At 37.1% G+C, this 24,754-nt stretch overlaps 1 protein-coding gene across 1 annotated transcript in view; it reads right to left on the minus strand.

The window, feature by feature from the left end:
- Positions 1-143: 143 nt before the first annotated feature.
- LOC107661498 (transcription initiation factor TFIID subunit 4B-like) overlaps positions 144-24,754 on the minus strand; it is a 41,928-nt gene continuing 17,317 nt past the window's right edge. The window contains exons 10-11 of the mRNA XM_016451113.1: positions 17,718-17,837; positions 144-1,638 (exon numbers count right to left, since the gene is read on the minus strand). Of these exons, the coding sequence (XP_016306599.1) occupies positions 1,465-1,638; positions 17,718-17,837 (294 nt within the window). The 3' untranslated portion in view covers positions 144-1,464. The remainder of the gene's footprint in view (positions 1,639-17,717; positions 17,838-24,754) is intronic.

A 24,754-nucleotide genomic window follows, 5' to 3' on the forward strand; every position in this document is an offset into this window, starting at 1 on the left:
TCTTGGCAGAATTATAATTAGGAACTTTATTATTTTACAAAAGTACAAATTTAATAGAGATGAGCACTTTTTTCCAAACCAACCAAACATTCAAAAATTGTTAAATTTAGCAAAAATAGAAATTCTAATATATATGTTTTTTAGACAAAAGACAATCCCTCGATCAACAATACTGTTTGTCTAAACGCCAGCACAAACAATACGAATTAAAACCAATCTGAGAGATGGAAAAAGATTTTGCCTCAGATCTCAAAGGAATCATTGCACACGACATGAACGCTGACTGTCTCCCAACATACATCTGTACAGCTCCAAAATGTCAATGTTGAACACGTCATTTCTTCTCCTACTGCATGTCATAAAGGGCAATATACAAATATTCAGTACTTGACATAAAATAATGCCCAATGACAGATACCAAATTTATAATGAACTTGATTTCAAACACAAAAGTACATGATCCAAAAAGCGACATTAGTATTTTAAAATCATTACTGCAGTCTGTCAAAGCCACCTCATTTTGAACGTATTTTAAAAAATAGTCAAATGAACAATATGAACAACCTGCCATTTCTCCACAAATAAGTTACGAGAGACCCTGCTCTAGAATCGTTGGTGAAGCGATGCATATTAGTATTAGCATATTAGATAATTCCATGCCGTGGATTTGATTAAAAACAATGGTGCCCCAGGAGGGCCACGTAAGGCACCATTTCACAGTATACTTAATGCAGACACTAGTGAAACCGTACACACCTATAACCCCACACTGAGTGTGCGAGACAAAACTGTCACTGAATTTCAAAAGACCATCCAATAGGATGAAAGACGGTCAGTGTTTTACAACACAGAGTTTCTTCACTTTGCATAAATCAGTAACAAAAGAACCCCAAAACATCCACACGGATCCTCAGAGACTTAAAGATGCGCTACTTATAAGTTACTAAAAATACTCCAGACTCGTTAGACCTCTAAAACCAGGAACTTTGCATTCACATTTCCAGTGTCTCTATTGCAAATGAGGCTTTCGGTTAAAAACAAGTCCAGCCGCTATTTATATAAAACAAATCTCAATCTCTATCCTGAAACGTAAAACCAGTCTGAGTTCAAGTTAATGAATAAAAAGATCAACATTGCTCAAAACGATGGCTCATTAATCCAAAACAAAGGGGACATAAAACCATAAAAGGGTGACTCAAAAGGGAAAAAAAAAAAAAAAATCACATGGTGTCCACAGCCGCCGCCGGTTTTTCCAGAACCTTCTCATCTCCAGAATGCCTACGTTTGGAAGATTTACAGCAACGTGCTCGTTATGACACAAAGAGTACATGCCACAGGTGAGTCTGAAGGCACAGACCGGAGATGAATGCAGAGAAGGAGAGGAAGACTTGAACATATTACTGAGAGTCAAGCAGGTAGAGTACCATTAGCGTGGATGATCTCATCCATCTCACTGGATCAGTGCTACTTCAGAAGGGCCTTGTAGAGCAGCATGGACCTGGCTGTGGTTCGTTCTTGCTCCAAGCAGAAGATCAAGTCCCTGAGGTTGACCCGGGTAATGCGCTGCCGGGTCTGCCGGACTGAGGATGTGGAGGATGAGGTAGAACCGGTCGCTGATCCGGAGGAGCCCACAGGAAACTGAAAGGGAATAAGAAAATAATTGATTAGGTCATTGTCATTGTATATATGTATATAAAATATATATATATCCCTTGTGTTGTGTTCAGAACCCTATCACACTTACGAGGTTACAGAGCAAAAAGGGTACTCCCTCAAAAAATTACTTATAAATCACTCATTATGCTATATTATCACCAAAGATTGGATTCAATCTTTTTGTCAACTTCTTATCTTTCATTTAGGACTGGTTTTGTATTTATATTTGCTTCTGATTAATATATTTTTTTTTTCAGAGCAAAAAGGACCCGAACACCACATGAGGGATATATATGCATGCATATATATAAAACTCTCAAACATTGGATTAATTCACATTATTTTGTGCTTGTGTTTAACTTAAAACAGTAAAAAGGAAGAAAGAAAAAACAACTTATTTTCAAATAATGTATTACGCCAGACTGATTATAATTATAATAATAATTATAATTAGTTACATTTATATAGCGCTTTTCTGGGTACTCAAAGCGCTTTACATGAAAGCGGGGGAATCTCCTCAACCACCACCAGTGTGCAGAATCCACCTGGATGATGCGACGGCAGCCATATTGCGCCAGAACACCCACCACACACCAGCTTACTGGTGGAGAGAAGACAGAGTGATGAAGCCAATCATTATATATGGGGATGATTAGGAAGCCATGATGGTCAGAGGCCAATGTGCAAATTTGGCCAGGATGCCGGGGTTATACCCCTACTCTTTTTCGAAGGACATCCTGGGATTTTTAATGACCACAGAGAGTCAGGACCTCGGTTTAACGCCTCATCCGAAGGACGGTGCTTTTTACAGTATAGTGTCCACATCACTATACTGGGGCGTTAGGACCCACACAGACCATATGGCCTCACTAACACCTCTTCCAACAGCAACCTAGTTTTCCCAGGAAAAGGCTTTCCCAGTGTTTTTTATTATTCAATTTAAAACAGTAGAAAATTATGGAAGCCCGTTTCCGCCACTGAGAAAAAAAAAAAAAAATCAGACACCAGAGAGAGGTCACATCTCTCACATCTGACTTTTTATCTCGAGTTAATCGTTTATCTTTTTCCCCTCAGAACTGGACTTTATAACTCGCAATTGCGAGTTTATATAATGCAATTCTGAGAAAAAAAATTGCCAATCAGAATTGCCAGTTTCTCTTTCACAATTCTCACTTTATTATCCACAATTACGAGTTTATATCTCACAATTGTAATAAAGTCAGAATTGTGAGATAAAAAGTCGCAATTAACTTTTTTTTTTAATTCAGTGGCGTAAACAGGCTTCCACAGAAAATAAATTCAATAAAATAAAAAAATATATGTAACTTTAATTCTCAAAGATTCAATCAGGTGTTTTGTGTTAAATTTAAAATTGTAACGATTTATTATCATTATTATTATTATTATTTTCAAACTTAGAATTAGGTCAGATTTTTTTGAGTAAATTTACAATAGTAAAAAAGCAAATTTTTTGACAAAAAATTGATTGGTTTACATGGTTTTAGTTTTATTTAAAAGTCAAAAATTTAAATCACCCAAAATTAAAGTCTTTGTGCTACTTAAATCTGAGAAAAACCAGCCCAGCCTTGTTTTGATTCCATAATGCGAGCATTTTTGCAATAAAGACCTAGCAGTCGTCAAAGATCCTCAGGTTTTTGTGCTTTTGTGTGTTTGTCAGCACACCTGCACAACATGTGATCATCTGTTCTCAGCTGGAGGCTAGAGAACCACACCTCACGCCCCGGGCAGCAGACTTTTGATCTCAACCACAGTATCTCAAAGCGCTGCACCTTCAGACTCCACTCAACAAATGAGTGCGCAAGAGTGAGATCAAACCGGAAGTCTTATGAAAAACAATAAAGATCATTAAAATAAAATCTACGCTTAGTCAAGACAACGAAACGGAGGGCTTGCGACCAGCCGTCGCCACATTAAGATTATTTACACAGTCCACCTCGAGGGAAAAGCCCTTCCATCTAATTTCCAGGAGGAGGGAGGAAGTTGGCATGTGTATCGTATTCATCAGCCGTACAGGGGGTCTATAGCATGACATCAGTCGGCTGGAATGAGGTTAGGGTCTCCAGCCTTCACTGAATACTAAGTATACGTGAGAAGGTGTAAGACGGCCTCCGGGCACAAAACACACACCACACCCTACAGAAACAACCTGCAGCATTGTGGGATCTATATCACCCTCATACATGCTCTTACACACCCTGAATGATTCCCACCCTCACACACACCCAGGGCTGGCAAAGCTCACGACATGTTTACGCGGGCAGGTCGGTGCGCGGTCTTGTACGTTGTTAATGTTAGGTCATTATTTGAAAATTGTCAGGAGCACTTTAAGGGAAGAATGAAATGCAAAACTGAAAGTAGAGATTAATGCCAAAATTTTCACTCATAGCCACACCCAGAAGAGACCGTTCCAGGAAGTTTAGTACAAGCGATCAAGTGATAGTAAGCCTCTGGTTACATTTTGCACACACTTAAATAAACCTGAAATCAATGCAGAGCACTGGATGCCGTATATGTTTGCGGAGACAACAACATAAGCTAGTGATTTCACATCCGATGCAATGCCACGCAATAGTCAACAAACACTTCTTAAAAACAGACCCGCTGCATTTAGTGATTTCAAATAAATGGGTCAATGACATGATGCACATATTTTGGATATTACAATTTCTTCAAAATGTAATTAATATATGCAATGACTTGAATACACCTTATCTACAATGAACATGTTTTTCCATTCTTAATTAAAATTCAATTGATATTTTTGGTCGAAAAACTATATTAAAAAAAAACATTTGATTAAAGTTAGTTGCCATGGAAACATTTCTAATTTTTGTTTTTAAGTACTAAAATTACTAAAACTGAAATAAAACCAAATACATAAATAAAAACTAAGAATAAAAAAAACAAACAAATAAAATGCATTTAAAAATCTTAAAACTAAAATAAACTGAAAAGTTTAAAAATAAAAGCTAATATTTGATAATTTGATCTTTTTATGACAAGGCAAGTTTAAATCAGATTGTAAAATGTTGTGATGTGACTCCCCAAAATGTATAAATTAAAAATTCATGACATTTACAAAACATACTTTTTATCTTTAAAAAAACTTAAATGAAAAAATAAATAAGATGTATAATTATGTGTACATTCACATGTACTTTTTACACGAAGGTTACACCACATGACATTATGAATCAATAAATTGAAACTAATGAATACAGAGTACATTTCTAAGTTTTTTTATTTTTATTTTGTTTTTTTATTTTTTTTATCATGGACACTTATCACTGACCCATAATAAAATAACAAAAAGCAAAACAGACATTATCAGTAAATGAATTAATTTTTTTAAATAAAAATCCAATATATAACCACCTAAATGCTAGCCTTTAGTAAGAGACAGTTGTACTTGCTCAACTCGACATTGCAGTACAGGAAGACAGCGTTTCACAGTTAGCATGTGTGGGTGAACACGCTCAGGGCATTTTGCCACTATCCTAGTGGTGCGTTAGAGATGGAGCTTGTTAAGCCTGCATAAATGTGTAAAGATATGGATGAATATATTACAGATGTGAGCATTAACGTGCCCCAGGCACTGAGAGAAATGTATTTTTTTAAACCACATTAGCTGTGGAGTGGAATGTGTAGGGTGCACAAGCTATCTTTTCGAGTGTCATTAGGGTTAAAGTGTGTTGTATACCCTTGAGTTGTGTTTGCTTGTGTTCACTGTGTGTAGGACAGCAAACACCTCTAGAGGAACTGACTCCAAACCCTGAAGAGATGAGGCAGCTTGCACTTGTAGGTTTCTGAAAACCATGAATTGAGCAGAACGGCATGAAACGTATCCTTCAACCAGACGTAAAGGTCTTAAAATCTTCAAAACAAGCACAAGCAGCGTTGCTCCAAAGCTACCCTAGAATTGAGAAGCCCTTCAACTCAAAGTGACCAAACCACCACAGAGAAAACCCTCTCCAGACAAAATGAAAGGGAAAAAAACCTTATTACTCCACCTTATTCCTCCAAACGACTGTGAGCACTTCTGGCCTCTAAAGGTTAGAGAGTGCCTGAGGGTGCTGTGTGTCTCCAGTGTTTGGGGAAATGACTCGCCTTGCCTCTGCACGAACACAGCCCAGTCTCTGCAGAACTGCCGCCCGGGGCTACGCAACCCTGCTCTACTTCACTTTAACCCTATACTAGCCAGCTTTTTGATGCCGGCCTTTTACTTTGATCCAGGACCATCTAATCTTGTGCAATTATAAAACTATGAGAGACATGGCTGGGTTTCAAAACAGGCCACTTCAACCACAACGTCTTCATGGTTTTCTCATTCAAGAAGATCCAGAGTTAGGGTCGCATACACTGTTAAAAAATAAAATTCTTTATTGGCATCGATGGTTCCATTTAGAACCTTTAACATCTATGGAACCTTTCAATGGTTCTTTAAAGTGAATAAAGGTTCTTTAGATAATTAAAATGCTCTTTACACAAAGAAAAAACGGTTCTTTTAAGAACTGTTCACTGAAAGATTCTTTGGGGAACCCAAAATAGTTCTTATATGCTATTGCTGCAAAAAGTGTAAGATGGTGCTACGAAAGCTACTGTCTAAAAGGACAGCACAAGAGTATAAGGCTCTGGTAATTTTTCCAGCCCATTTAAGACACAATCCCAGTTTGTGGTTTGGTATGTATTAACCATGGATTAAATCTGTAAACTAGTTGACACTACACATAATTAAAAAGTCTTGCTTTGGGGAAGGGGATTTTCTAATTAGAGAAATAGTGGCAAAGCTGCAGTTCCTTTGCCTCCGGTAAAGTTGAGGAGCTGAGGGGCAGAGCTGGGATAAAATCCAGGCCTGCGGCCCCAACCAAAACACAAGGCTTTGTGGTGTTCCATCATTACCTCACCACATAATTAACTACAGACAAAACAAAATGTAGCATAATGTATGCATGCTAGCCCAATTGGTGAAGATACTACCACAAACTCTTAATCAACCCAGAACCCAAAACGCCAACAAATACTTTTCAGATGGCTTGTTTTCTTCAACCTTCAGTAAAATAATCAAATTGATAGCTTCAAACACTGATTAATCTAAAAAGCAGATAAAACTGATGCTGTGAAGACAACTGATATTCTGGACATTTCTTGGGTATTTTAAATGGTTTTACCATGTTGCTATGCAGTTTCTAGGGTGTTCTGGATCCAAATAACCATAGAAATACCTTAGAAACTTCAAATAAATGCTAAAATTACCCAGAATACTCCTAACAACCATATAAAACATGTTAGGTGTTCTATGTGTTTTTTACCATGTTATTTGTTTGCTAGTGTAAATTTCTGGGTGTACTTGGTGGTAGCTTACCACATTTTCAATTAAAAAAAACCCACTTCAAGTCTCCAGTACCCTAAATACAGCATGTTTTAGTCAATGGACCAAACATCTATCATTGGCATTTATCAATGTAAGTTCTCAAACCTGCCATAATTATTGCTAATAACCATCAAATATATGACAAATGCCATTTCAGTCTAAATCAGCCTCAGAAACCACTGGGAAAAGCTCGAAAGCAATGCAAAAGTGAGGCATGTGTGCCAAACACTTGGGTCAGAAGGTGCCACATACTGCGATTCATCTGGGCTGTGGGAGTTGACATTAGGGATGCACAATTAATCGAATTTCCAATCGCGATGACTATTATGGATGCCACAATTACGTAATCATTCAAAGTGGCAATTAATCGTTCAAAGTCCACTTATGTTATTCTGCACGCTTAAGATATGTTTTTTTCTTTCTACATGTTATCTTAAGGGTTTTTCCATTGTTTTAGTTTTAGTATAACATTATAATACCATTCATATTTTTACTTTTTTATAATTTAAAGAAACCAATCCGATGTATATTTGACATTTGAGGCTTAATACTATAGAAAAGCACTAAAAGTTTTACAGTTACAGTGTTTTCAGCTTGTTTATTTTCATATAAAAATACAGCATGCAGTTGCATCAAACAATGGTATAAACATCATTCAATGTAAATTGTGATAATCGTAATTAATAATCGCAATTACAATTTCAAGGGAATAATCGACAATTATGATTTTTGTCAATCGTGCAGCCCTAGTTGACATCTCCTCCAGACCTCTCCAACTCTGTTTTTATTCCAGTTTTATGCTTAATTTAAGTGTCTAATTTGACACCCTGGCAACGTAAGTCTTTCGAATTTGTGTGGTAAATATCCACGCTGCAGATTCACAACTATTCTGCACACGTTTTAGAAACAGCATATCCCTTTCTTGCCCTCTTTCACTCTCTCAGCACAAAGAACCGGGATGCTTCAGGCAGCACTTGCGGGAGAACCAACATTCTGCCTACATCTGCCTGCAATTCAAACAGCTCTCCCACATTGTGTTGCCTGTACAAAAAAAAACACAGCACTTGTCAACAGCTTACATGGCTACAAGGTACACATTAAGCTTGAGGGCAATGCTATACAAACACATGAAGTAGCTCAACAAAGACTGTACCACGATAGTCTTTAAAACACTCTCTTAGTTTGGAGTACAAAAAATTTTTAATTTAAAGTGGACAGGGTGGTGAATGTCTGCACTAATGCAGATTTTGTGTCTTGTATAACGCTCAAAATAAGTTGATATGACATTTTGTTTATCATTGGAATGGATTTAATATACATAATGTTGTCGTCACATTACGAAAAGCAAAATGCATGCCTACTGTGTTTCAACCCAGAATGAACACAATGTATAAACGGCAATAGTATGAGCTGTAATGGTAGCTGAACAGCTTGAGGGAATCAAGAGGGTAAGCCGAGATGGTGCCAATACCCCTCTGGCTTCTACATACACAGAGGGTCATTGCGGTAATATGAAACAGATTATTTACACAACCAACCAGAGATCTCTGGGAGTGGGGGAAAAAGAAAAACTTAAACTTAAAAAAAAAAAGTAAACGCAGGAAATCCAAGACCACAATGTATATAAGCATTAAGATCCACAGTTGTTTTTACTGTTTAAGCTATCAACAGATCTGCACTCTTTTTCCTTAAATGCAATTTAATACAAATATAAACAGTATATGAAGAAATTTACAACCATAATGTACAAAGAAATAATCAATTCTCACAATTGTGCTACAGTGTACAACCCTGACGAAAACAACTGTGGAAATTCCAACAGTAAATGTAAAATAATAATATTAATTAGTATTTATACCTTTAAAAAAATATATATATACAAATATCACGTATAATGAAATAACAAATGATAAATAGAACTGAAGAAATCCACAACCACAATGTGTATACCAAGTGACGAAACCTATAGCAACTGTCAATCTAAAAAATAAAAAAAACAAATAATTAAAAGGAAATCACATGATGTACCTAAAGTAGAATCAAAGGTATTTTATTTTTATTCTTATGATATCAACTAATGAACGCTATTGAATCCTTGGATAAGACTGCGTGATTTGCGACTGTGTTCTGGTTAATAAACTCCAGTAAAATTTACATTTTAGGTTTAGATGCTAATGCTTAAAACACAGATAGAGATCAGCCTGTGTGACTTATGTGAGGTTATAACTTGTTCCAACTGATGAAATGGAGTGCGAATAAACTAAATGCAAGGAAGGACACAGAGAAACGGGAAGGAAAGCGATAGAGAGAGAGAGAACGAGAGAGAAAGAAAGGAGAGAAGTGGTAGAGTACGACTTGAATTTAATATTTCATGATTGCCTGAAGGATTTTTCACAGATCAATGTGACTCTGTACCCAAGCCAGTGTCAGCCAGAGAGCGTCAGGAGAAAGCAAAAGAGCAAGAGAGAGAGAGAAAGAGAAAACAGTTGAAAGTAAGAGATATATAGAGTAAAAGACAAAGAAAAGAGTTAAAGAAGGACAAGCATAAAAAAATAACGCAAAATAACGAGAGCAAGAAAGTGACAGTGAAAGAAATATTTGGCTCATCGGTTCAGGAGACTGTTAGTCTTCTAAACACCAGTGTGCGTTTGCTCCATGAGAGATACACCCTCCACTGCCTCCGCGCCCACGGGCTTCGCCAGAGGCACACATTACCTCCGTTAATGGGTTTCCATTTGAGCAGCAGAAAGGAAGCCAATAACCTATCCACACTAATGGATTAGTCTACATGTAGGCAACCTCTGCAGCTAATCTTGGACCAACTGTTTCCTTTCTTCACAAAACAAACAGAAGAAACAAAGGATGTCACCATATGCGAGAACAAAAGTGAAATTATTGAGGTAGAAACAGCTATATCAGGCCAATGTATTCAAAAGAGCCTCCTTGTTCTGATTGGCGCCACTCAAGCCAACTTTCTCAAAACTCTTGCAGTTGGAGGGAACTTGGTGAGTGTTGTCCTTCCACGGCCATCATGAACCAATAAACTTACCATTTTAATTAGCAAAGATTAACAAGGGAGGTAATTAATTTCTGAGATGGGCATCTTAAAAGTGCCAAAGGCTTGACTTTGTTGACGGAGCCGAATGCTTTTTCATTGATGTGGGCAAAATAGTGGGGCATCATTATAAGCTAGCGAAAAGCATGCACTTGCATTCTAAAAGAGTCAATGGCTGGAAACGTTCCTCTTTGAGGGTTATTGTGATGTTATTATTGGAACTAAATGTAGAACACCTTATTTGTCTCACCAAACACCCCACAGAATCTTCATTAGCCGTTAACAGGTACATAAAGACGAAAGGGTGCTATGTTAGGAGCATCTATGCAAACAAGACAACAACAACAAATAAACGCATGTCTCAGGCCAGCTGAACATGAACGGGTCATGAAAACTGAAACATATGGTAGGGCTGCCATTCGGTAAGTGCAAAAGTACAACAAAAGATGCTTAAACTGGAGCAAAAACAACACACAAACCCCAGAGCAATGGGGAAAAAAAATATGTTCTGACGAGCCATGTTTCTTATCTTCTCCTACATCCAGACAGGTATACAATTAGATGTTACGTTTGAAGCCAAGATAAGGTCAAATGCATTTATAGTCTGCCCAAGTTGCCAATCTGAGCATCATTGAACCATCATGTGAAGTTCTCAAGCACACAGTAGGAATAGCAAATTCCATCTCCTTCATCCTTCAAGGCACTTTTCCTCATGGAGAATGATGCAATATTTCACTCCTCACACTTCAAGAGTTTTCTAACAGTATTCCAAGAAGAACTGAAAATGTTCTGGAGGCCCTGCTCTTCATTTGATCATAGCTACATACTGCAAGGGATTTTCCATTTTGTCAACTCCCTGTACAATCTACAGTAAGTCCATCGAGTGTTCATTGACTTCAAAGCTTTCTATTATGTGTTGTGGGTCAAAACTGATTGATGACGTTTATAACAAAAGTTAGCATTACATTTATTTACCACAATGAAACAATATTCAGATCTTCAAATAAATATTTAATGGTTATAAAATCACTATAAATTGCATAATACAATAAAAATATCATTCCAATATCTGGCTCCAATAAATGATAATATTTCTGACATATCTTCAGTCGAATTTTACCTGAAAACAACAAGACCGTAAATAGCCCTCCAATTTAAAATCCTTTTCAGTCTGACACTAGGATTTATCTGGGTCGAACAAATAAACCCAATTTGACCTCCCTTAATATATTGGATGAAAAAATGCCTGTCAAAGCAGGAGTTGACCAATATAAAATTAAGGAAAACAGAACACATCATCACTCTTGCAAAGCCCTAACCACTAACAAAGACCTTCCTCTTCTTGCAATGGTAGCCTGAGGTCAGAAAGAGGCAATTTTTGGCATTACGTTATTCCACGCAACCCCTACAAACTGATAACAGACTCTTCATGCTCCTTCTTATCATGTCAAAACACATGCAGATAACCCACAGATAGCACACACAAGACTCATCACATCACCGCACATGAAAAAACACTGGAGCTCCAATCAACCGGCAAAATCTGCCACAGGAAACGAGAATCTGTGTGAACGGTAGCAAACCACAAAGATAAAGAATGATGTGTAAGCCAAGGTGAAGGCATGTAGAGACTGAAAATGGGAGCCTACTGGGTACCTGAGGAACAGACATCTAAAGCAACAAGACATTTATTAGATTTATGTTAATAAAATTACATTCTGACAAATTACTTAACCGAATAGAACAAGGATGCAAAAAAGATTTGAGAACAAAGACTTTCGGTACAAAACTTACATTTTGAACAGGAGGAGACTGATCTGAATGAGAGTTAGATGCAGTTGATCGTAAGAAAGGGCGGAGTTTAAGTAGACGGAATGACTGGAGAAGTCCGGCATTAGCCACCAAAGAGAATTTTGTTCTCTAGTTTCACCAAAAGATTGAGTTATGATATTTTGATGGAAAAAAACAAGATAATTTCAAAAATAGAAGAGGTGAAACTTCATTTCACACCAGCAGGTGCTTATTAGATGACAGCAAAGAGTAACCTAAATGTAAAAATGAGGAAAATTAGCTGAAATAATGAAATATCCGACAATATCAATCGATACCATTACTAAATAAAAAAAGTATTGATCTACTGTGTGTCCCTATCTGCAATTTGTCTTTGAGGTCCAGAAAATAAAGTCATATAGGTTTAGAACAACATGAAGGTGAGCAAATGATGACAGGATGTTCATTTTTGGGTGAACAGCCCCTTTAATGATACATACTGAACAAGAGCACACTCTCGGATCAATGACTGGTAATGTTTAAACTCCATGCCACTGCTGCAAAAGCTGAGCTTTGGTATTGCTCATTACTGGCAACACATTTCAATCTGTCTTTGGTATTCCATGTCTGCCCCAACGTCCCCCTCCCTCCCCCCATTCAGTCTCTGCCCTCTGGCCGATCTGGCAGAGGGGGAGATTTTAATTGTGGCTATAGAACTCTGCACGGTTCTTTGCCTGTGAGCGAGCCCTCACTTCAGTGAGTGAGAGCTTGCTTTAGTGATATTGGGTCCAGTCCATCCCTTCAGGCTGCTTTTAATGGCCCTCTCCTCTCTTTCATAGCCGGGGCTGAGATTGTTTTCCATGTGATGCCTGTTAATTCTGCTGCAGGGAAGGGCAACCGTATATCCATCCTTCGTTTTTTTGTACGAGAGATACATTTCTTCTTGCTTTCCATCTCAATTTTTTATTTTCACAATACTCGCTTTTCTCGACTTGAGCTGAAAGTTAAGGCCAACATGTTACACTTACGAAATGTATGCAGACCGAGAAGGTGCTCGTGGTTTGGTTGGCGTCAAGAATCACTATAATTCTTCCTATATTAGGAAGCATCCATACCAACACACACTAACATTGTTTATTATAAGCACATGGTTAAAGGGATAGTTCACCCAAAAATGGGGGGTGGGTGGGTGGTTGGTGGTTGTTGATTTCTCGGTAGAAATCGCGGTCCGGGGGCACACAGACCAGACCGAAAGGGCACTTTAGAGTCAGCAATTGGACTCAGCTATTCTTTTAAATTTAGAACCCATCCTTACTTGTCCTCAACATGTTACGGGCCAAGAAGACTCATGGTTCATTGGCATCAAGAATCATGGCGATTTTCAAGAACTATAACAGTAATAAAACAAGAAAAGCACCAGACACAGTACAAAAATCTTCTCTTCCTCTTTTTCCACATGGATTGTTTCTCAATCCGTCATCCTCTCCGTCTCCCTGGCCTCAGGACTGGGATGAACATGTTAATATGGGCTGCCTATGTTAGGACAGCTCAACTCTGAACCCTCATGTGTGATCTGCCCATAGGCTCAGTCTGGTATGCAGGCCCACAGGAACTCAGCGGCCTTTATTACAGCATGCCCTACAACTCGCCCTTCAGAAACGTCCTCATCACCTGCCCTTGTGACTAATCTACCCTCGAGCAGTCCTACAGGGCTGCCCTCTGGTCTAAATGCTTCATCAACCCAAAGACAGACGGAATAGCAATCAAACAACAAAACGCCTCAAGGACGTTGAGGCCAGACAAAGAGCAAGCAGAAAACGCCACCCTTTCCTCAACCGCTGCAAACAAGAACTTGAGCATTTTATCCCGATGAAGATCCCTGCAGAATGACACCGCAGGAAGCTTTTATTTAGAAGCGAACGTGGAGCAAGGACGAGGTATTTTGCTGTCAGGACGCGGGGGTGGGGGAAGAATGAGTGGAGCCATTATGACATGGCTGCCTCCCGCTTCGGGCCATGCTGCCCTTCAGGCACATTGCTGTGGAGATGAAATCTCTGACTGGACCCTTCAGAGCAGGCCCAGCCACGGACCCCTGGGCGAGGACCGACCCCTTTAGAAAAGTCATATTCACTTTGCTCCACATTGAGGGGGTGTGTGTGAGCTTCTGCGCACGAGTTGGGAGGGGGCACCGCCGAGGGCAACGTTGAGTTGGATGTGAAAGACAGAAATGATGGGCTGAAAATGAAGAGAGAAGACGTCTATTTGCCTACATTCTGGACGTGTGAGATGCAAATGTTCCTACCTGTGATGCCAAAAATTCATCTGTGAAAGCATCAGGTTTGCTGATCTGTTTTGGTTACGTTTTATGTGGGTGGATGAAGGTAATCCATAGTGAAAGAGGTCGGCAGTGCATTCATAGAGCAGAAATAATGCTTTTATTTGGTTATTTATGCTCTCCATAAAGGGACATTTAGTGCCCTTCACAGCAGCAGATTGCTGCAATGCAAGTAAAGAGAAGATCTAAGCCATGTGGCGGGTCATTAGAACACAGCCCCTACTGTTATTGTTGATAGTGGTAATGATCGTTTATGTGCGATATCGTCTGACACGTCTCTTATTGATAATATGCCATGGGCAGCAGCATGTGAAGACAGTATTTACACAGAACTGAAATGACACTGGCTTGATTTACTAAATTGGCAAAAATAAGCTTTGCTCAAGCAAAAAATGTAGTGAGCATGTGACTGGTTGGGGCATTTGTTATGGCCATACATTTTCATCTTATTACCATGAGCTGAGAAGAAATAATGTTAAAGGCATTCTTTTATGTTAAATAATGTTCTTCTTCTTACACTGCTGTCAAACTTTTTATTAGGGATGCACCGATAGGATTTTTTTTTGGCCGATACCGATTTTAACAAACAACTATTGGCTGATTCCGATACCGATATTGGTCAATTGCATAAAGCAGGGCTTAAAAACGAGAAAGAAAAAAAAAAAGATCGATTCACTCCGAGCAGAATCGGTATTTGAACGTTTCTGTTCCTGCGTTCCTCTGTGAAACTGGTTTGAGTAGAAAACATACCGGTTAATAACGTTATTTTTAAAACTTTTTCTTTGCCAATAATAATAATAATAATAATAATAATAATAATAATAATAATAATAATAATAATAATAATAATAATAATAATAATAATAATAATAATAATAATAATAATAATAATAATAATAATAATAATAATAATAATAATAATAATAATAATAATAATAATAATAATAAAAGTACAGCGTTTAATTTACTCAAAAAGAAAAAAAGCTTAGTCATAGCCAATACAGCATCATCTTTTCTAGATTTACCAAAGACCAAATGTATTAAACAAAAGAAAAAACTGTCAAGGCAATAAAACACATTAAATCATTTTTTTCAAGATATTTAAAAATGTTTCAGCATGGATAAAAAAACACTACTCCTATAAACGTTTTGAGAGGAAAAAAAACAGCCTAAATTAGTAACGAAACTGAAGCCTACCTCTCTCATTCTGCACGAATCCAAATGTTTCCATATTCGCGAAGTATCTGGATGCTAACATATTTATTTTGTAAACTATAGGCTTTGTTCTTCACTCACATTATCAACGTAAAACATCATCCTTCACATATAGGCTATATCAGCATTGAGGCGCTGGTCACACTGAACGGCACAGACTGTACTACGGACTATTTAAATTGAGCAGTGCAACTTTTTATGTTTCTTTAACTATTTTATTTTGATAATGAACAGGCTGCGATGTCAAATTAGCAAAAATTAGTTGTATGTGCGTGTGAGGCACCATCACTGCATTGTTTTCCCAACTGTTACTCTGTAATTTATGGTCATACCAACGCTGGTTTGTCATACAGATAGAAGCAAAACATCATTCAAAACTGTAAAGCTTTTGGAAAATAAAGAAAACAGTTTTCTGCCATCTCGTTTTTTTTTTTTCGTGAACTTCGGAGCGTGTTACAATTATCCGAAACTCAGCACAATTTTTTTTCTTTCTTTCGTTTTGTTAATCTGTTAATGATTTAAGTGAAATATATTTTGTGTATAGGCCTATATATTCCTTTTTATGTAGCCTATATAGTTTTATTCTGTTTTCTCCGTTCACAGAAACGCTGCAGGTGCGTGATGTAACCTTGTGTGAATCCGTGTTCTACACTGGTTTCAAACAAAAAGCTGCATATTACCTGCCATTCATTTCACTTAAATGTAGGCCAAATGCAAAGGTTTGTGACATATCTTCGGATAAACTCTAACGCCGGTGCATTGCCATTGCGACTTACCTATAATGAATTTACAGCTGAGAGCAGGGATTTCACTCGTTGGATGCGTCAGGTTCACGTTTGCATATGGCCGTACTATGCCGTCTGACAAACTATAATTTGTACAGATTTTATTTTGGCAAGTATTTAATCATTTTGCCCAGAGAAAAACGTTGGATTATGCAACAGACATACAACTTGTTGTCTCCATGTAGTTAATTAATAAACCATCGGTATCGGCCCTTTTCATGCTATTTCCGATATGCCGATGGCTTTAAAATAATAAAAAAATCGGACGATAAATATCGGTGGCCGATACATCGGTGCATCCCTACTTTTTATATTTTATAAACTTATTTAGGGTCCTAACATTTTTAAATGTTTTTGAAACAAGTCTCTTGTCTCAAGGCAGCATTCATTTTTATGAAAGCACAGTAAAAACAGTAATATTGTGAAATAATATTAACATTTTAAATATAACCTATAACATAAAATGCTGATTTGGTGGTCAAGAAAATGTTTTTATTATCAATATCGTTGGTTATCATTTTGTGGAAATTATGATAGATTATTTTTAGGATTAATTAATGAATAGAAAATTCAAAAGAACAGCATTTATTTAAAACAGAAATCTTTTGTAACATTATAAATGTCTTTACTGTTATGTTACTTTTTTTGGTAACCCTTTAGGGACCAATTTTTACTATTAACTAGTTGCTTAATAGCATGCATATTAATAGCATATTGGCTGTATATTAGTATTAATAAAGCACATATTAATGCCTTATTCTGCATAACCATATTTTAGATCACTTAATCCTACCCAATACCTAAACATAAGTACCTTACTAACTATTAATAACCAGCAAATTGGATGTTTGAAGCAAATGTCATAGCTAATAGTTAATAGTGAGACTTGGTCCCCAAATTAAAGTGTGACTACCTTTTTTTGTACATTTTTTGTTACCGTTACTTTCGAAAATATAAATGCATCCTTGTAGAATAAAAGCATTAATTTCTTTAAAAAAAAAGAATTGACGCCATATATAATTTATTATACTAATAGTTTTACCATAGTTTTTGACAACGTTTGAAGTTCTCTGTAATTCATTCTCACACAAAAGTACAAAATCTTGTACAGTCTTTATTCCATTTCATGTTTCTATTTTGTTTATAATGTGAACCATCTTAGATCTGGTTATTTGGTTTATGGCTTTAAAGTCTTTATGTCTTTATTAAAGAATAATGAAGAAGAAAAAAATATTGAAGCAACTAAAACTGGACGGTCACTGCTGCACTATTTTAAACTTATGAAGCAAAAGCTTAAAATCTTGCCAATGATGACGACAATTTTGTATCCTTAAGATTTCCTTTTGTTGTCAATTTTGAATATTTGCTGGATTTGAAAAATCCTTTTCTTGAGACTTTGAGAGGGAAACATCTTACACTTCAGGAGCTGACATGCTTTAATCTAATTGGCATTGGCCCACATGAAACTTAGTATGGAGGTCCATATAAATAAGGGCCTGAGGGTCTTACCTCTGCACCTGCCGAGGCCCCAGGAGAGTCAAGCTTGCGTTTCTTGCGGGGTCCGATGGCGGCAAGGGCTGTGAGGTTGGCATCCCGCTGTCTCATCTGGGCGAGTTCCTGCTGCTGCATCTGAATGGCAAGAACATTCAATCAATATTAACTGCATGAACGCTATATCAAAGCCATTCATGCGAAACAGACAATTTATACATTGTGTAGGACTGTGAATAACAAGTTCCCAAATAAGCGTTACTGTGGAACACATTCCCTTACTTGAATTATCATTTTCAAATATTTGTATGCTGTGTATTTTACATTCATTCCAAACTGCCCCGAAGAGCTCTATAGAGCAAAATGAAGCTCCAAACATCACGCACAACTTCAATGCAGCAAATAACTCAGAGCTTTCGCCGTATCTGGGTGCTTAATTCAATTTCTTTCCACGAGGGAATGAGCGAGAAAGTGAGTGAGTGTTTGAGAATGAGAGAGCGAGCGATTTTCAAAAAGCACAGCCCGCAGGTAAAGTCATCTCACCCTAGCAGGCAGTGACAGAGCCAGCCACGCCGGGAGGGGTGGATGAAGAGGGGGCTGCGCGTCCTCTGTTCCCCCGCTCGGAGTGAGCGCTACCGGGCACAGAATGCAGAGAGAGTCCTCACCTCTCCTCACCCTGACACTCACACCACTGTGGCCATTATCTCGAGAGAGAAGAAAGAAAAAAAACAAACAAAAAAAAACAAAACAAGAACGGCTTTGTGTGTCATCGACGGCCCCATTAGAAAGTGCGTTCACCGAGCCGCAGTGGCTGCTGGAGTTATGAAACTAAGTGGGGGAAATGTGGGAACAAAACAGAGGTGGGATACAGGACAGATGACGTTCCAAAAAGAAATTCCCAGCCAGGAGGATAGACCTGGAAATAGTTTAATTTTGCTTTGAAAATGTAAAATATTAGGGGTGTCAAAAAAAAAAAGCTAATTGTGATCATTCTTGTTTTTGTTTTGTTTGTTTATATATATATATATATATATATATATATACACACACACACACACACACATATGGACAAAAGTATAGGGACACCATCTTCTAATGAACAGGTTTGACTACTTTAGTGATTTCCATGAGTACAAATCTTAATGTTTAAGCATATAATTATATTCTAGGGAATTGTGTTTTTACTAAATTACTCAAGTAGTCAAACCTGTACATTAGAGGGGGGTGTCCCAATACTTTTGTCCATACAGACAGTGCATATTTATACACACACACACACACAGTATATTTAAAAAAATTAAACATATGATAGCATTTATATATATTTTATAGCAATTTATTTTAATAAAATTGTGTATATTATATATTAAAATATATTAGATTATGATAAAACAGACCTTTTTCCACCTACAGATTTTTTTTAACTATATTAATAATAGTGATTACTGGTATCTAGTATACTGTGATTTAATATGAACAAATTTCTGTTTTTGTGTCGACTGATAAAGGGGTATTTGAGTCTTACAGATGGATCTATGGGGGAACACAAGACAAAAACGATTGTAACACACTGTTTTCCTTTTGCAGGAGTGACGTAAATCAGTCGCAGAGTAAAACATTTCCATTGTGTATGTAGATTACTTTTAATTGACTGAATTTGTCACTTGTACTGTTAGAAACAATTTGTCCAAATAATTGCGCCGCCCGCCCCTCCTTTCACAAATACAAACTAAATAACATAATGAAGAGGGGGAAATTGACAAACCGCTAATTCAAGCCAACGTTTACATGCTAATTAAGTCAGGGTTATGCTAATCGGAAGGGAAGTCGTGCACATTGCATGCACACGCATGGATGCCCCGAAGAGAGCGAGCTGACACGTAAACACGGCCAGCGCCACCACTGCATGTCAGTGATCTGGTGCACTGAACTTTCACCTGACCCTGACAGCTACGGTGAATGCGCCCGAGGGCACATAAAAGAGACGACGGTGGGGTGTGTGTGAATCTATTTGAAGTAATGCGAGGTAAGGAGGCCCTGTACGGACACAATGCAGCGACTCGCTGTGTTTAACAGAAGGTTCTAGAAGAACAGGGACTGTTTGGTGTCGCAGCTGATCTTCTCTCACCGCCTGCAGCTAGAGCGCTGACTTGCGTTCATATTCGATTATTTGATGAGGAGTGAAGGGGGAACCTAGTTACGCCATCTGTAATCCAGAGCTCTGTAGCTCCACATAATCACTGTTTAATGACTGACCTCAATCACAAAACCTGCTGTTCAACTTTAAAGGCACAATATGTAAGATTTTTTTATTAAAATATCCAAAAACCACTAGAACAGTGTTATATATTTTGCTGACTTGTGTACTTACATTATCCCAAATGTTTCAAAAGAATGTTTAAATCCACAGAAATAAGCAATTTTAACTAGTGACACGGACCGTGTCCATAGTGTCGCCTGCCAATGACGTCATAACCCCTCGATTTCAGGTTTTGTTTTGTAGAAAACATGGAAACACCAAAGACGCTTTAATATGTTGTGCGTTTTAATAGACCGGTGACGACCACACAGAGTAGGATTATAACTTTCAAATGTATCTAGTATGATAAAACAGCGCTGCTTTTTTTTCCCACATACGCACGACCGGAAGGAGTGGAAGCGGTCGACTGTGGCATAATAAAAGCTCCACTGCTTTCGAGCCGTGTGTCACGCTCGTTCAGCGGCCTCGTTTCACTTCAACGGCTTTCAGCCTCACCCTGCTTCATTCTACTATGTTAATAAATCATTAGCTCATCCATGAACATGATTTCTGCCCGAGTCCCGTCGGATTGCATCGGCTGTGGGGATGAAGACGACAACTCCCATGATTCCACACTCAGTCACGGCGTCATCAAACTACGCCTTTGTCTATTTGTTTATTTTGTATACATGCCCTCTAGCGGCAAAAATTACATATTGTGCCTTTAACACGGTTGTTCACCGCTGCGAATACCGATTGGAGAACCTCCTTAAAATCAAAAGCGTGCAACACTACGGCTGTGTTCAGAATGGAATCCTAGCATAATACTTGCTGCACAGTACATACTGTAAACCAGTATGTATTCAATATAGTATGCAATAACAATGAATGCTTTACATTTATTTCACAGTCTTTTAGATTCACAGAGTCCAGTTATCACCTCTGAAATTAAAGCTAAAGAGTGTAATATTTTTTTGATACTATAATATAAAAAATTAAGTTTTCTTAACCAGTTGTGCAAGTTTGGGGCAGGACTATTTGTTTTCATGACCAATGGTCGACAGAGAGTGTTTCAAAGTGCTGAACTATTTCAGTCATAACATAAATTACACATTCGACCCTAAAATGCATTGTTTTTTTTTAAATCATAACTAGTATCAATTAAATTCATAATTATAATCATCTTGAGACTGCATATAGATTCCAAAGCAGCAACAAATGGCTAGTAGCAACTTTCCAGCATGCATTGCTCTCCCTTGAAGTTTCACTTCTTAAGATACGAGTGAAACTTCAAGTTGATAATCTATATGGAATCTATATGCAGTCATTATATTATATTAATAGATTATGTATATCCTGTAGGGATGTAACGATTCACTCAACTCACGATTCAATTCGCGGTTTTGATTTCACGATTCGATTTGATTTGTGATTATTATAATTTTTTTTAACAAAATTAGATTTAAGACAAATTATAAATTAAATGTGTCCTTTTATTATTGCTTGGACAAAATGCTGCATATTTCTTTGTGACATTGAAATATAATACTATAATAATATACTAATATAGCACTTGCATATTACTGCTCTTTTGTTGGTTTTGATTGCTTCTATTGTCCTCATTTGTAAATCGCTTTGGATAAAAGCGTCTGCTAAATTACAAAATTTAAATATAATGTTATATATATAGAGAGAGAGAGAGAGAGAGATTTCACAATTTAAAGAGTTGATGTCTATTTTAATGTTTTAAAATATAATTTATTCCTGTGATGCAAAGCTGAATTTCAGCATCATTACTCCAGTGTTTTCAGTGTCGCATGATGCTTCAGAAATCACTAATGATTTGCTGTTCAAGAAACATTAACAATGTTGAAAATATTATATTATGCTTCTTTAATATTTACATTTTTTTAAGTCTGTGCACTGACCCAAAACATTTGATAAAATAAACAAAAAAATATATTTTGTATATTGCTATATTACTTTCAGGTGATGTTGATGTGGACTTGCTCATACGGCTGAGTTTAGAAACTACTAGTTTTGTCGAAATGTCATTTTCTCTCAATTGCCTACCTGTCTACTTGTGAGACAGAGACAGGAGGCGGTGAAGAAAGAAATGCTTGTAGTCTATAATCATTTACAAAGGTCAGGCGCAAGAGAGAAAGACAGAGACAGTGAGCCTGCCAGCGCTGCTCTCCATCTCTATTGATCCTTATCTGTAGTTCGGCCCACCAGAATGACTCGCCTGAGAGAAACACCTTAATAACCGCACAGGTTGATGCCGAGTGTAGTGGTTCAATTAGGGTGCTGGATGAAGTCAAGGACGTGAGAAAACACGAAACACGATTCCTGATCCTAATTCTAGCGCGATTCTGGGAGTCTTTGATATGCTGAATATCAGCTGCTGAGCTCTTTCTGAGAGTGAGTGGCAGTTTTGAGCTCTGGGGTGTTCGGAGGATCTATCACCTTCCAGAACTCCTTATTAACAAGGTGAAGCACAAGGCGTAAACCCTTGATAATGAGCCAATGTAACAATCCAAGAAAACAAGACAGCAGAGCAAGTTTCCAAAAACTGTTTTCACATCCCACTAGTATCAGAATATGTGTACAACACGTGCAGTTATGAAAATCTTAGGCGCTAAATAAAGATGTTGATTGGTTTGTTTTGTTGACTGAATAAACAAACAATCTGTACGGTTAAAATACGATAAAAAAATAACACCTCCACAGGTGTTTAACATTTTACAATTCTAAAATACACTATAGCTATATAAATAAAAGTGATTATTGAAAACATTAAGCAAAAGCTTAGCATAAATTGAAAATACAGTTTGAAGAATGTTTAATAAAAAAAAAGAAATATTTTTTCCTGACGTTAACATGCCAATATATATATTAGGGCTGTCAGTCGATTAAAATGTTTTATCTAATTAATTACATGATGTTTCGATTAATCTAATTAATCGCAAAATAAATTTGACTGAAAATACTTACAAAAGATTATTTAAACAGCTATTTTTGTGTTAAATGAGAAAGTATCATGTAGACATTACAAATTGTAGCTTTAGAAATATTTTATTTGATTCAACATAAAATGTATTGCACAAACATTTAGGCTACAACGGCTAACATAAACTATGGAACAAAAAATAAGATAATTTGAGAAACATCTCAGTATTTTCTGTTCATACAATGAAAGTCACTGGTCTGGTAACCAACACAGCTTTGTTACAACAGTCTTCAAAATACCTTATTTTATGTTCCACAAAAGAAAGTAAGTCATTCAGGTTTGAGTAAATGATGACAGAATTTAAATTTTTTGGGTGAACAATCCCTTTAATATTTTATTATTATTATTATTATTTTATTTATTTATTTATTTTAAATGATACTCTAAATAAGAAACTACATCTGCCAGCAGGTGGCGGTAAATGTCTTTATGAGTCATTTATTTATTTGATTCAAACGGCTGATTCATTCAGGAATTCAGTAAATGGCTCTCTTTATGAATGGGCTTTTGAATCATTGGTTCACATGATTCGTTCAAAACGTGGATTCATTCAGAAACTAAACACCGCTGTGCTGTTCGGAGATGCACAACAATTCTGCTATAGCTTTAAAAGGTACTTATGTTCTCTGCAAAATTGAGCAAAAACGCATGATATCATGTTTAAAATATAGCACAATATCAACTTATCTACTGAACTGTTGTGTAAAATCACATTTGCACTCGTGATATTCGGGACAAACAGCACTTGTGTGATATTGCTCTCACAAAAATCACACAAAAATATGAGACAAAAACACATACAGGGGCATTTTTGCACCAATATCTTAAATTTTAGGGCATAACTGCATTTATGGAGTTGTTGCCCTCTGCATCATATTTGTCAACAGTCAACTGTATGAAATGTAAGATGATGTACAGGTCTGGGGGCGGGGCCAGCGCGTTAACTGCGTTAAAATATTTTAATCGAGTTATTTTTTCATAACTAATTAAGTAAAAGCTTTATTAATTAATTGCAACATGTAAGCATGTAAAACCCAGGAAAATCCCTTTCATATGCAGGGTGTTGGAGAGAAAACCTGACACAAATGCATTTGTGAGGACCACAACTGCTGTCACTATGTTTAACTCAGGTGTAAAGGTGGGCCTCTCTTTTTTTGTTGTACGTTAGTTCACAAAGTAGCATGAAGGTAGATCTGATTACTTCTCTTTCTCTGACAGATTAACGTAATCCCATCATATGCTGAAGCATTTGTCAATTTCCGTATCCACTCAGCCCAAACACTGCAGGAGGTGAGAGGTCACGCCGTTTGCCACAGCAATGACTCATTCAGTCCAGCCTATAACTCTGATAGCTCATCTATTAACTTTAGCTCTTCACACCAACCAGTTTCTCATGATTTAAAAACTGATTAACTGTAGATGGGTAGTGAGTAAATGATGACAGAATTTAAATTTTTCAGTGGGCTATCCCTTTAAATCAAATGCTATTTACAATGGTTAAATAAAAACTCTTTCTGTCTGAACTATTTCATAGTTTGATTCATTGTCTTCTTTTAGGTTCTGGAGTTGGTCGAGTCAACTGTATCAGATGAGCGTGTGAAGGTAGAGCTGGTCAATGGATTCGACCCACTGCCCATCAGCTCCTATGATGAGAATACATTCGGGTACCAGATCATAAAGAAAACAGTGCAGAGCATGTTTCTTACATATGATGTCCAAGTATATTTACATTTTTTGCATTTATATTTTAATTTGTAGAATGTTTAATGAAAAATCTAAATACTGTCATATATATCATATATATGC

The sequence above is a fragment of the Sinocyclocheilus anshuiensis genome, unplaced genomic scaffold (assembly GCF_001515605.1).
Source record: "Sinocyclocheilus anshuiensis isolate Anshui unplaced genomic scaffold, SAMN03320099.WGS_v1.1 scaffold491, whole genome shotgun sequence".
Classification (NCBI taxonomy): Eukaryota; Metazoa; Chordata; class Actinopteri; order Cypriniformes; family Cyprinidae; genus Sinocyclocheilus; species Sinocyclocheilus anshuiensis.